This window comes from Schistocerca serialis, chromosome 8 (assembly GCF_023864345.2).
Source record: "Schistocerca serialis cubense isolate TAMUIC-IGC-003099 chromosome 8, iqSchSeri2.2, whole genome shotgun sequence".
Lineage (NCBI taxonomy): Eukaryota > Metazoa > Arthropoda > Insecta > Orthoptera > Acrididae > Schistocerca > Schistocerca serialis.
In genome coordinates this window covers 577,796,187-577,809,642 of record NC_064645.1, presented here as the reverse complement: position 1 = coordinate 577,809,642, position 13,456 = coordinate 577,796,187, and the positions used below count along the sequence as shown (strand labels likewise).

Here is a 13,456-nt window from a genome sequence, read left to right as displayed (position 1 = left end):
AAAGGAAATAATCGATATACTAACAACCATCGTATACTAAACATCAAGTAATAAAGGATTAAAAATATTGCCATGACACTGCTGACACTTGCCAGTTATTAACAATTCATTGGATTTATGGAGCAATGGGTTTCCCATAATGGAGAAATATGTTTCCCACAGTGCCAATACACAACAAATTACTGTTGTGCAGTGTGATCAATTGAAACATGAAATAATTGCAGACATGAAATAGAGTTGTGGTTATAATACTGAAGGGCTGATAAGAATTTAACACAAAAGGTTTCACAAGATGTTCTAATTTAAGCAAGAAGTATCTAAAATGAGGAAGAAACTGCAGACTGGATTTCAACCAGAGCACTGGTATATAATCTTTATTTCACTTATGCAAAGACTGACTTTGATTACAATAGTTTTATTAATATGTAAGCACAAATTCCATTGAAGACGTTCAGTTTAATGTATTATCCATACAGAAATTCAAGATACTGCACTGTCTCACAAAGTAGTAGAGAAACAGAACTATCATTACCATATCTGATGCAACCAACCAATGTTATAAAAAAAACTATGATTCTATGCTATAATGGTGTTCATACTCTGCACTGAATATTAACAAATGGTAAAGACACCAAAGCAATTAGTTATGTACTTAATATGTGACTTATTTACACAACTCATCAAATGTTCAATGAGAAGAATTTCATAAACTAAACCAAATTCATGTTTGAGCGAGGCATATTATGAATCCATCCTGGTGTTTAACTTCAGATACTCGAGGAAGACACCCTCTCTCAAAATTAATAAATAAAATAAAAATAATTTAGTAGTTGAGAGTTAAAGTTAATTTTCATTACATGTGAATCAAAAGATAAGACATGAATACAAATTTCCACTTTGGTGCGCTGATAACCTCAGTGTTGAGTGCCCATAAGTCTCTCTCTCTCTCTCTCTCTCTCTCTCACACACACACACACACACACACACACACACACAGTTTAAGTAACTTATATAAGCTGAAATGAGAACTCTGATGGAAGTGTTTCTCTATTTGGAAGGTGGAACCGACAGAGGAATAATAGAAAGGAAACTGCAAACATTAACAGCCACCTGATGGAATTTTTAATGGGACACTCACACTAGGAACTGCAATGTAAGGTTCACAAGCAACACTAGTAAGTTTATGGCATGGAGGAATGCAACTTTTCAACCACATTAGAGCAATAAGTCCTGTATCAATAATTATAGACCAATTTCACTTGTGCCTATTCTCTCAAAAATAATAGAACATTGCATACTGCAGCAAATATGCATACACCTATCAGACAATAATATATTAAATGATTATCAGTATGGATTCAGGTCAAACTTATCAACAGTCAAAGCAGTTGAAAACCTTATCTCTTTTGTACTAAGCGCATTTGAGTCAGAATTATCTGCTGAAGCCATTCTAATTGACTTGAGTAAGGCTTTAGACTCAGTTAACCACAAATTATTATTAGATAAACTGTGTTGCTATGGAATCAAACACTTGGAACTCTCACTAATTGAATCATACCTCACCAATAGAAAACAAATAGTAAAGCATAATGACCAACAGTCACAGACTTTAAGTATAAAACGAGGTGTTCCTCACGGCTCAGTGCTTGGCCCTCTACTATTTATATTGTTTGTAAATGACTTTCCGAATAACTTACCCTGTAAATCTATCCTCTATGCTGATGACACAACATTAGCTAATTCTGGAAAGGATATAAACATATTGAAGGAGGAAAGTGAAGAGTGTCTCAAAATATCTAATATCTGGTTTAAAGCTAATGACTTATCTATGAACCATGAAAAGACTGTCAAGATAATCTTCAGTTTATCAAACAGTAACATGGAGTTATCATCTGTTAAGCTACTAGGAATACACATTGACTCAAAATTAACTTGGGACACACATACAGATTATGTATGTCGAAAGCTATCACGAGTTATCTACCTACTAGCCAAACTACACACGTGTTACACAAGATTTATTGCTTCAGTCATACTATGCCTTCTTTCATTGCCATCTACAATATGGCATTCTTTTATGGGGTAACTCTCCAGGAGCCAAAAAATTTTCACTTGGCAAAAGAAAGCAATTAGACGTTTTTACGGAATCACTGACAACAAGACCTCTTGTAGACCTTATTTTAGAGACTTAAAAATTCTCACAGTCCCATCTCTTTACATATATTGTTGCCTATTAAACATAAAAGAAAACTTAAACAACTACACTATAAGGAAATCAGTTCATCAACACAATACTCGACAAACAAATATGATTGATATACTCACAACCAGACTTAAGAAAACCCAATCTAGCTATGAATACATAGGCATTAAATTATTCAACACTTTACCCGTACAGGCTCAATTGGTTTCAATGGATATTTTCAAAACTAAAACCAAAGTGTAGATGAAGAAAAATATTTTCTACAGTGTAGAAGAATTTCAGAATAGTTGTAAAGATGATCTAATTTATTGATAAACTAAGGCTTACTGTTATGTATAGTTATGGATGTAGAGGCAGCTAGCTATAAGCTAATAGGGTACAACACTGTCTTTTTTTTCATGTAATATTTTTGTTATACGAAACATAATGTACAAATAGCTATAATACTTCTGACAACATTGATTGCATGTTAATGCTGATAAATTATGGCCTAATAGTTGACAACATTGCTATATTTTTACTATGTAATATTTTGGTATGTAAAACATAATGTACAAATAGCTGTAACTCTTCTGACGACATCGATTGCATGTTAGTGCTGAAAGATGGATAAAATAAATAAATAAAATAACATCACTGATAATAGTTTTGTCACCAATCATAAGAACAAAGAATGTATGAAAAGTGTAGGACCTCCATTTGTCTGGTATCATTCCTAAAGTAAATAAATGCTTTGTTTTCAATTTTTTAGTTTACTTTTGGATATCAATTACCTAGTAAATATTACAATTATTTCAGTTTTCCTGAGTATTATTATTCAGGCAATTTTTCTATAATGTACTGACAGATGTCGCATAGTTAGTTTTGTTGAGGAACATTTATTTTACAAAATAATTTGGTACATAAAACTTCATAGTATTAGGTGCTCTAAAATGTTGATCCTACTTTAAAAAATCTTGCTAGAAAATTGATCTGTACTGATTTAAAGTAGTTAAGTTTCCTGATTATAGAGCAGTGCTTAAATTATTCTTCAAAAAATAAGGACCTGATTTATCACCATTTCCAAATCTATATGAATTACTGAGATGAACAAGGAAATAATATCACTAATAAAGATTACATTAACTGTGAAATAAGTATGTATTACAATATCAGTATAAACACACACCAATGTAAGACTACATACAGGACCATAGCAAGTAATGCTCTATATATACTTGCCAATTGCTGCCTATTAACGACAGCAAATTAATATTTTGGTATCAACTATGTTTCAGTATGTTAGGTTTTGATTAATCATTCACAACTGCATTCTTTGTAAAACATTTTTAGAATTCAACTGTTATTGAGTGATGACTTGTTATCCAGGAAGACCTTTCTCATGAACTGTGAAATTTAATGAAATGATGGAAGTCCAGTACTAATTGCACAGTCAATTGTGGAATTTAATTAGGTCATTTCATTACACGTGGGTGACTGCCCCCATATCTCTCTTAAGTGGAGTTTTCTTTATGAGAACCTGGTGAGAGAACTGCATCATCCAAAGAAGTGATAAATAATCAAGCTAATGCAGCACTCAGTGAAAATTTTAGACTGACAATCACAATAAAAGACTGCATACAAATTGGAAGACCCAGAAAGGAATGCATGATTGGAATTATTTTAGTGTGTGTGTGGGGGGGGGGGGGGGGGGGGGGGTGTCACACACACCTTGTTCCTGCAGTCATGTTGACAAGTAAGTATGTGATGCAGAATTGAGACCTGCTTCAAAGTAATACAGTGTGTGTACATAAATACATTTGAAAAGGAAGTTTATGTCTTTGGCATAAAAAATGTGCTGATTATCTGTGATGAGTCTGCTAACATCAATAAATAAATTTAAAAAAAAATCCAACCGCACTTGTGTGCCAGAATGAACGGTTACTACCTATCCTCTCATCACTCTCACATCTCTTTGATTTCAGTGATACAGCCTCTGAATTTCTTAGGATACATCTGCTCTAATGAAGAAGTAGATAGGCCATAATGAAAAGAAATAATACTCAGATATATGCCGCAATTTTGTTCCATACAACCTCTTAAGAGCAGTCCAATATCAAGAGTTAAAGCCACAGCTTTACTGGGATATTTCTGCCAGTAAATGTAATTTGTATACAACAGGTGACTAAATCAACCAGCACAAAAATGGCAACACCAAATGTTAAGTATACATCATTAAATACCATACGTAGTCTTACCTGCTTTGAGCCAATTACACAAAACCAAATATTTCACTATTGACATTATGCACAACAGAAAATGCTAAAAAGAACTGAGACATCACTATGGCACACAAGCTAACCTTTGAATGCCAATGTTGTGCCTTCACATGGATCAAGTTTTAATTTTTGAGAGGCAAGGTCTCAATTATGTCTCTAAAGCAGGAGACACCAGTTACATAAAAGCATATGACAGACTAGAATCACAAAAAATTCACAATTAATATGGAGACAGTCAATGAACATCTCCATAAGGAATAAGACAATAAACCAGACTGGTCTGTAACTTAGGCAGCCAGCCATAAAAGTGAACATGATGCATGGTAATACAAACTATGGAAAAATTTATTGTACAAGCTGAACTGGACACTGTAATGTGTCAACTGACAGGCATCTATTTGGTACCATATGCACCAAATCACTATCTCCTCCATGATGCACAAATAATACCATAGGAAGTTCCACGTGGTGTCCTTTCAGCTCGTCGTACACCAGGGATACGCTATGACTTGTGACACATCTGATGCATGCCAAAAAAATCTTACAACACCTCTGACAAGCATGTTAAAAAAATCTTAGGACACCACAATGATATGTAATTAGAAAAACCAAGGTCACTTTCACGATGAACGATGAGACGAAAGCAAGACCCCCCCCCCTCCGCGACAAACGATGAGACGAAACCCGGACACCTCCGCGCCGCACGATGAGACGAAACCCGGACACCTCCGCGCCGAACGATGAGACGAAACCCGGACACCTCCGCGCCGAACGATGAGACGAAACCCGGACACCTCCGCGATGAACGATGCGACGAAACCCGCACACCTCCGCGATGAAACCCGGACACCTCCGCGACGAAACCCGCACACCTCCGCGACGAAACCCGGACACCTCCGCGACGAAACCCGGACACCTCCGCGATGAACGATGAAACAAAACCCGGACACCTCCACAACGAACGATGAGACGGAACCACGATACCTCTGCCAGTAAAACCGTGACACCTCTGTGATGAATTCTGCTGGACACTCCATGATGAATCCCGGATCGGACATTTCCACGACGAATCATGGACATCTCCATGACTCCTGGATACCTCCACGACGAATCCCAGACATCTCCGTGACGAATCCTGGATGTCTCCGCAACAAATCCCGGACGCCTCCGCATCGAGTCCCGCGACGAATCCCGGACATCTCCGCATCGAGTCCTGGAGAACACCTCCACGACAAATCCCAGACACCTCCACAATGAGCAATGCAATGAATCCCGGCTGCCTCCACAATAAACAATGCAACGAATCCCAGACACCCCCACGATGAATCCGGGACACGTCTGCGATAAAACCCGGACAGCTCTGGGACAAATGCTGGACATCTCCAAAATGAACAGGACCCCTCTGTGATGAATGGTGCAATGAATCCTGGACACTTCCACGACAAACAACAGATACCTCTGTGACAAATCCTGACACCTCTGTTATGAATGTAGCAGTGAAATCCAGCCACCTCGGCGACATATAGTGCGATCCTGGATGTATCTTGGACACCTCCATGACAAATTTGACAAATCCTGGATACCTCCAGGCAAAAAGAAAGCTGGGCACTTCTGCGTTGAACGATATGGAGATAGGCCAGCTAATCACGGTACAACCAAAATATTAACAAGGTAAACATTCTAGAGCGCATGCGCATGCACATAGCTTACAAAACATACTTGTCTGTGGTCTTGCTTGTGGTCCTGGTAAACTGAAACTTGAACACAGTAAATAGGTATGACCATATAAGGAACCCGTTAAGAGATGGACCAATCAAACGGATTGGTCTGGCTGAGTGGTCAGTCAGACTCAACTGTCTGTATCTGGTGAATTTTTGATAAATGGTTTGACATCCCCTGTTTAACAGTTCTATATGATTATCCAAAGAACCAATTACAGGGGTTTTTGTTTCCTGGAACTAAATTTGTATTAACTGGTCACTATCCTCGTCCCACAGTTGCTGAATTACTGCACATGCAAACCTATGACCTCTTGGATAAATGCACAAAAGAAATTATCTAAAAAAAAAAAAAAAAAAAAAAACAAGAGTACGTTTGACAACCAATGCAAATTTCACCACAGGAAACTGAAGTACCTGTAACTGTAGGAAACACCACAACACTACACAAACACTTAAAAAACAATGACTAACAATTTACTAACAAATATAACACTGGGACATGGTATGGTACGAGCAGTTGTTGCATCAATCAGACTGTGGTGATAACAGCCCCAGCCTAGCACATAGATTAAGAGACAACACACAGCATCTGATAAAGAAATCCACAGCAGCCAAAACTGAAAAGCATATTAAACTGCAGCAAGGGGCCTAAACTTCAGTACACTCTTTTGTACAAGAAACGCCTGCAGAGCAGAGAGACTGAGGCATGTGGTTGCGAGTGGCTACAGCTGCTACAACCAAACACTGAATTAGCAGTGGTCCAACTGACCAATGATTGGAGACTAGTGGAGAATCAGCTGCATTCCACTTTGCACAATGTCAGCACCCAAGTTGATAGGCAAAGTTGCAAAGGACATCATAACGTGCTGAAACACTGTGTACAAGGCGCAAAATGCCCATGGTCTGCCAGACATTACAACTAAGGTCTGAACTGTACCACGCAGTACACAATAGAGTAAATCTCCTACAATCAAGTTCTTCAGTGCATTGCACAACAAGAAATTCACATCCTAAATCCACAGTGAACTGCAAACTGCACCATACTTCCAGGGGAGTGGAATGCAATACTGGCCTCACACTCAAACTCCTTAACACAAAATGATGTCCAAAGTTCCACAACTAAGGTAACAACAAATTTAATGTTTTCAATCTCTTATGGCCTCAAACAAGTATGCTTTAAAAATACTCTATGCTTTTAAAACACTATATGGTGTCAGACCCAGCATTCTGGATCACATCAATCAAGTTGAATCTTAACACTCAGAAGCATTTTATGTTTTGGAAAGATCAAGTAGTGCAACTATGGAAAATGCAGTCAACAAGATCTACAGTTCAATATTGGTCCCCATATCTGAAAGGAAGTTGTTAATCATTGCAATGTTGTCAGTATTCTTGAGCAGCAATCACCATCAGAAATGGACCCATGAGTAGAATAGTCCCCAGCAAACTGCCACCACAAGTAGAACTGTAACCAGAATGACAACTACCACAAGATCATTGCTTGGACAACAGTACTGGTGTGTAGCGAAGTCACCTGTAAGATAGCCCTCACAAATGAAGCAGTCGATAGCCCCCACGAGTGGAGCATCAACCAGGAAGATGGATTCCATGGGCAGAACAGTTGATAGCGTCACAGCTCCCACGAGCAGAGCAGTTGCTAGCACCACGGCTCCCATGAGCGGAGCGGCCGACAGCACCACGGCTCCCACGATCGCAGCGGTCGACAGCACTACGGCTCCCACGAGCGGAGCAGCCGACAGCACCACGGCTCCCACGAGCGGAGCGGCCGACAGCACCACGGCTCCCACGAGCGGAGCGGCCGACAGCACCACGGCTCCCACGAGCGGAGCGGCCGACAGCACCACGGCTCCCACGAGCGGAGCGGCCGACAGCACCACGGCTCCCACGAGCGGAGCGGCCGACAGCACCACGGCTCCCACGAGCGGAGCGGCCGACAGCACCACGGCTCCCACGAGCGGAGCGGCTGACAGCAACACTGCTCCCACGATCGGAGCAGTCGACAGCACTACGGCTCCCACGAGCGGAGCGGCCGACAGTAACACAGCTCCCACGAGCGGAGCCGTCGACAGCACCACGGCTCCCACAAGTGGAGCGGTTGACAGCACCATAGCCCCCATGAGCGGAGTGGTCGACAGCACCATGGCTCCCCCGAGTAGAGCAGTCAGTAGTACCGTGGATGCCGGGAGTGGAGCAGTGATTCATGAGTCCTCTCCTAGCAGGATTGCCACCCATCACAGCTGTATCACATGAGTGGAGCTGCTGGTTTGGAGTCGAAAAACCACAAGAAGCCCAGCTTTAGGAACACTCCTTCCCATAAGGGGGATGCCCCAGCAACAATAGCCGATCAGGTGAAGAACTGCCATTGTGCTAACAGCATCCAACCAGCAATGCAGCAACTTAGATAACCACCAGTCAGGAGACTGGTCGCTAAGGGCAATGGTTCTCCACAAGTAGGTGTCACCGTGTTGACCTGGACATAGAAACTTCCATACATCTTACAAGTTATATTTACCACAATATGTTTCAAGCTTATATATCCTGTTATCAAGAGTTTAACATTGCTATCCCATAGACACCATCAAACTAACACACTACAAGCAAACATGCCATATCAAACAAATAAAGCTCTTCTTTGAATATCTCATTTTCTCACATAACCATCTCACAAAGCTCTGCTTGTAACTGACCTTCATGATAAGGTTATGCAAAAAAAAAAGAAACATTCACGGAAGAGATTTAAATGTTTGACAAGGCTTGTTTGTTGCTGGATTTTTAGCTTTGATAGTTCCTAATGACATAGCTTTAACCATCTGATTATCTGATAACGCAGTCCCAAAACATGTTGTGGTAAATATATCATTCATTTTTGGCAACTTGGGCAACTGCTCCATATATCTGAATCCCATGAGTTTGGATTCCATCTGGGGCCCTCAAGCATGACATTAGGCAGCCCAACACTGCATGGCTTTAATTAATCCCAGTGATAGAAGAATCTTTAATTTCTTTAAATTCAATGCTCTTTATAATAATCTACATCGTTACAATAAAATTTCTAACTACTGCCCACAACTGAAAAAATTATTTTTTAAGGAAAATTTAAAAAACTGTTGGACTAATTGACTGGTGCCATTAAAATCAACAAACTACGCAATGAAGCCAAGACCTAGAAAAATCACACAATACTAAAAGATAATGTCACTAATGGGTCTCTAATTAAATGTGAATAGAGATTAACCATTAAACTGATAACTGCCCGAAATAAAGTGACTTACCAGGTCATTAACCTGCTTGCAGGGCAGATACAATATCTGACGGCAACATTCCAAGAGCAAGCTGATCAGTTGATATGGCGACCGAGTTGTCCAGCCATCATTCTCTGAGCAGAGCAGTTGTTGGCCTGACAAGCACCTACCGAACCCAAAATACCGCGGACTGAGCCGATGCCAGCAAGACAGCCTCCTGTGGAGATAAGCAGACACGACGACAATGGCCCCCAAGGAGCTGACCAGACATGCACAGTAGACCACACGAAGTTGAGCAGACAGAAGCATGACAGCTCCCCGCCAGTGGAGCTGTTGACAGGCCATGTGACGGGAGTAGATGCAAGTTCAGCAGTGTCTGCGAGCAGATCAGTCAGCAGCGCGGCGGTGTCTACGAGAGGATCAGTCGGCAGCGCGGCGGTGTCTACGAGAGGATCAGTCAGCAGCGCGGCGGTGCCCGCGAGCTGATCAGTCGGCAGTGCGGCGGTGCCCGCGAGCTGATCAGTCGGAAGCGCGGCGGTGTCCGCGAGCTGATCAGTCAGCAGCGCGGCGGTGTCCGCGAGCTGATCAGTTGGCAGCGCGGCGGTGTCCGCGAGCTGATCAGTCGGCACCGAGGCGGTGAACGCAAGTGGATCAGTTGAATGTGCGGCAGAGGCCGCGACCAGAGCAGCCGCAAGCGGAGCAGTCGGCAGCGCGGCATCCTCCAAAAGAGGAGAAGCCGGCAGCGCGATGGTATCCGCAGGCAGAGCAGATAGCAGCATGGTGGCGCCCGCAGGCGGAGCAGTCGCCAGCACGGCAGCACCCGCGAGCGGAGCAGTCGCCAGCACGGCAGCACCCGCGAGCGGAGCAGTCGCCAGCACGGCAGCACCCGCGAGCGGAGCAGTCGCCAGCACGGCAGCACCCGCGAGCGGAGCAGTCGCCAGCACGGCAGCACCCGCGAGCGGAGCAGTCGCCAGCACAGCGGCACCCGCGAGCGGAGCAGTCGCCAGCACAGCAGCACCCGCGAGCGGAGCAGTCGCCAGCACTGCAGCACCCGCGAGCGGAGCAGTCGCCAGCACTGCAGCACCCGCGAGCGGAGCAGTCGCCAGCACAGCAGCACCCGCGAGCGGAGCAGTCGCCAGCACAGCAGCACCCGCAAGCGGAGCAGTCACCAGCACAGCAGCACCCACGAGTGGAGCAGTTGCCAGTTCGTCAGTGCCCGTGAGCGAAGCAGGCAATATTGACTGCTCCACTCAATATTGACTCACTCAGTATTGAGTAGTCAATAACGACTGACTCAATATTGACTCATTCAATATTGAGTAGTCAATATCGACTGAATCAATATTGGGTAGTCAATATTGAATGGCATAACTGATCCCCAATGATATAAGAACGGACAAATTTTTCATTTTAATATACTCAATCACAGTAGTCCAATACATTACAATAAAATTTCAAACGAATGCTTACGAGAGATGTTTTGGCTGCCAAAAAGAGAGGAATTCTATTTCTTAAGGTACATTTTAAAAACTCTGAATAACTTGTACTGTTAAAATCAACAAACCACGCAGTCCTACAATACATATAGAAAAAAATTTCAACAATACTGGGACCTATTATTCAATAAGAATGAGGGTTACTGATTGAAAAGATTATTGTCTAAAATAAAAGTGGGTTACAAATTACACTCTACAAGGTAAGAAAGGCAGGACATTAACCTGCTTGCAGGGCAGCTACAATACCAGATGGCTCCCAAGGGTGAGCAGATCAGTTGATATGGCCAACAAGTTGGGCAGCTGTCCAGCCTCTCAACACAGTTGATGTTCGCCTGACGAGCACCTACCAAACTCAAGAATCACGAGTGGAGTCGACGACAGCATGAGTGCACCCGTGGAGAGGAGCAGTTGCCTGGATGACAGTGTTGGTGTGTAGGGAAGTAACCTGCAAGACAGCACAACCCTCCCCCCTTTGCACCCAAGTAGGACAGCTGAACCGTTAACAGGGCCAAGACAGCATACAGCTGCCAAGAAGCGGAGCAGATGCCAATATGACACCCTGCATTGGGTACAGCAGCCAACAGCCCATAAGTTGTGAGTAAATATTATCACTCATTTTAAATAACTGGAGTGTAACATTCACATTATCGCTCCATATGTCTGCAACCTATGAGTTGGGATTCTTGGGCTCTCAAGAGCAACTTCATGCATTCCAACATCACATAACTTAATTGAATGACAGAAGAACAGGTACAATTTTAAAATTAAGTTCCAATAAAAATATAAACTGCCCTCCCAAAAAACAAAAAAACTACTTTTAAAGAAAAATTCGTGCATGTCTATCAGGTATGGAACAACACTGGGTCACTTACTCAATGTGAATAGGTGTCAACCATTAACAAGACTGCTACCTAAAATAAATGTGGCAGCACGACAGCGCCTGTGAGTGGAGCAGTCGCCAACACGGCAGCGCCCGCGAGCCGAGCAGTCGCCAGCACGGCAGTGCGAGCAAGCCGAGCAGCCGCCAGACAGGCAGCGCCCGCGAGCGGAGTAGTCGTCGCCAGCATGGCAGGGCCCGCGAGCTGAGCAGCCGCCAGCACGGCAGGGCCCGCGAGCCGAGCAGTTGCCAGCACGGCAGGGACCGCGAGCCGAGCAGTCGCCAGCACGGCAGGGCCCGCGAGCCGAGCAGTCGCCAGCACGGCAGGGCCCGCGAGCCGAGCAGTCGCCAGCACGGCAGGGCCCGCGAGCCGAGCAGTCGCCAGCACGGCAAGGCCCGCGAGCCGAGCAGTCGCCAGCACGGCAGGGCCCGGGAGTGGAGCAGTTGCCTGCACGGCAGGGCCCGTGAGTGGAGCAGTCGTCGGCATGTCAGGCCCCACGAGCGGAGCAGTCGCCAGCACGGCAGGGTGCGTAAACGAAGCAGTGGCCAGAACGGCAGCACCCACAAACGGAGCAGTGTCCAGGATGGCAGCGCATCACAATCTGCGCAGTCGCCAGCACGGCAGTGTCCTGAGGGCTCTTGCAGCAAAATTGCTGCCCCGTAGTCATCAAGATCCTCAAGCAGAGACACTATCTTCGACATCGAACATCATAAGAAGAGTAGTCTCCAGAATGGGCCAACCTATCATGAATGGTGCCGCAGCGACAGTGTGTCAGGTAACAGCAGCGAACTGGCTATGCAGCTGCTTAGTCAGCATCCACTAGAAGCACACTGCTCGGTGAAGCCTACCATTCTCCATGAGTAGCTGTCACCTTGTCGACCTAAACAGAGGAACCTACATACATCTGCATCCCACAACCTGGGCTTCATGCTGTGCCCCTCATGAATGACTGCCTGTTCCCCAACATCGCATTGCTCAACTGAACCCCTCCGCCCAATGATAGAAGAATACGCATGATTTTAACTTAATGCCCTTAATGGTATAATATTCCAACATATTAAATAAAATTACAAACAGTTCTTTCAAATAAGAACTATTTTTTACGGAAATTCAAAAAATTTGGATTGATTGAGGGGTCCTTAATGGTAACAAACCATTACTGAAGCCACTATTTAGAACAACACTACCATATTCACATCTCATTAAAAGATTAAGCATAACAAATGGTCTCTCACCAAATGCCAATAGGTGTATACCATTAAAGAAGTTATTGCCCACAATCAAGGTGTGTTAGCTATCATGCTCTACAAGCTAACAACTTACAGCAAAAAAGAACACAATAACTAGCATAGTTGTATTCAGGGCAGCTAAAATACCAAATGGCTCCATCCCACAACTGAGTGGATCAGTTGATGACGGCCAAAGCGCAGGGCAGCTGCCACCTTCTGAGTGGTACAAATGTTGGCCTCACAAGCCCGCACCAAACCCGCAAACTGCGAGCCGAGCAGTCGCCAACACGGCAGCACCCCCGAGGCGAGCAGCAGCCAGCACGGCAGCGCTCGCGAGCCGAGCAGTCGCCTACATGGCAGCACCCGCGAGCCGAGCAGTCGCCAGCACGGCAGCGCCCACAAGACGAG

General features: G+C 44.1%; 3 protein-coding genes across 3 annotated transcripts; all 3 read right to left on the bottom strand.

Annotated features, from left to right (window-relative positions):
• Positions 1–342: 342 nt before the first annotated feature.
• LOC126416500 (uncharacterized) lies at positions 343–6,500 on the bottom strand. Its single transcript, XM_050084241.1, has 2 exons — positions 5,378–6,500; positions 343–5,311 (listed from the first exon to the last, which is right to left on the bottom strand). The coding sequence occupies exons 1-2, from the start codon at positions 6,017–6,019 to the stop codon at positions 5,003–5,005; spliced, it is 951 nt and encodes a 316-aa protein (XP_049940198.1). The 5' UTR covers positions 6,020–6,500; the 3' UTR covers positions 343–5,002.
• Positions 6,501–7,769: 1,269 nt separating this feature from the next.
• Positions 7,770–8,435, bottom strand: LOC126417132 (hornerin-like). Its single transcript, XM_050085029.1, has one exon. It carries the CDS (start codon positions 8,433–8,435, stop codon positions 7,770–7,772), a length of 666 nt encoding a protein of 221 aa, XP_049940986.1.
• A 1,105-nt stretch (positions 8,436–9,540) lies between these two features.
• Positions 9,541–12,305, bottom strand: LOC126417131 (formin-2-like). Its single transcript, XM_050085028.1, has 2 exons — positions 11,901–12,305; positions 9,541–10,686 (listed from the first exon to the last, which is right to left on the bottom strand). The coding sequence occupies exons 1-2, from the start codon at positions 12,303–12,305 to the stop codon at positions 9,541–9,543; spliced, it is 1,551 nt and encodes a 516-aa protein (XP_049940985.1).
• Positions 12,306–13,456: the final 1,151 nt, after the last annotated feature.

Coding starts and splice junctions, on each gene's coding strand:
- LOC126416500 (XM_050084241.1), bottom strand. CDS start 6,019: ATGGAGGTGTCCAAGATACATCCAGGATCGCACTATATGTCGCCGAGG. Junction 5,312..5,377: donor TTTCATCGTTCATCGCGGAG/GTGTCCGGGTTT, acceptor TTCGTCGCGGAG/GTGTCCGGGTTTCATCGCGG.
- LOC126417132 (XM_050085029.1), bottom strand. CDS start 8,435: ATGGGTGGCAATCCTGCTAGGAGAGGACTCATGAATCACTGCTCCACT.
- LOC126417131 (XM_050085028.1), bottom strand. CDS start 12,305: ATGCCGACGACTGCTCCACTCACGGGCCCTGCCGTGCAGGCAACTGCT. Junction 10,687..11,900: donor TCGCGGGCGCTGCCGTGTTG/GCGACTGCTCCA, acceptor TGAGTGGAGCAG/TCAATATTGCCTGCTTCGCT.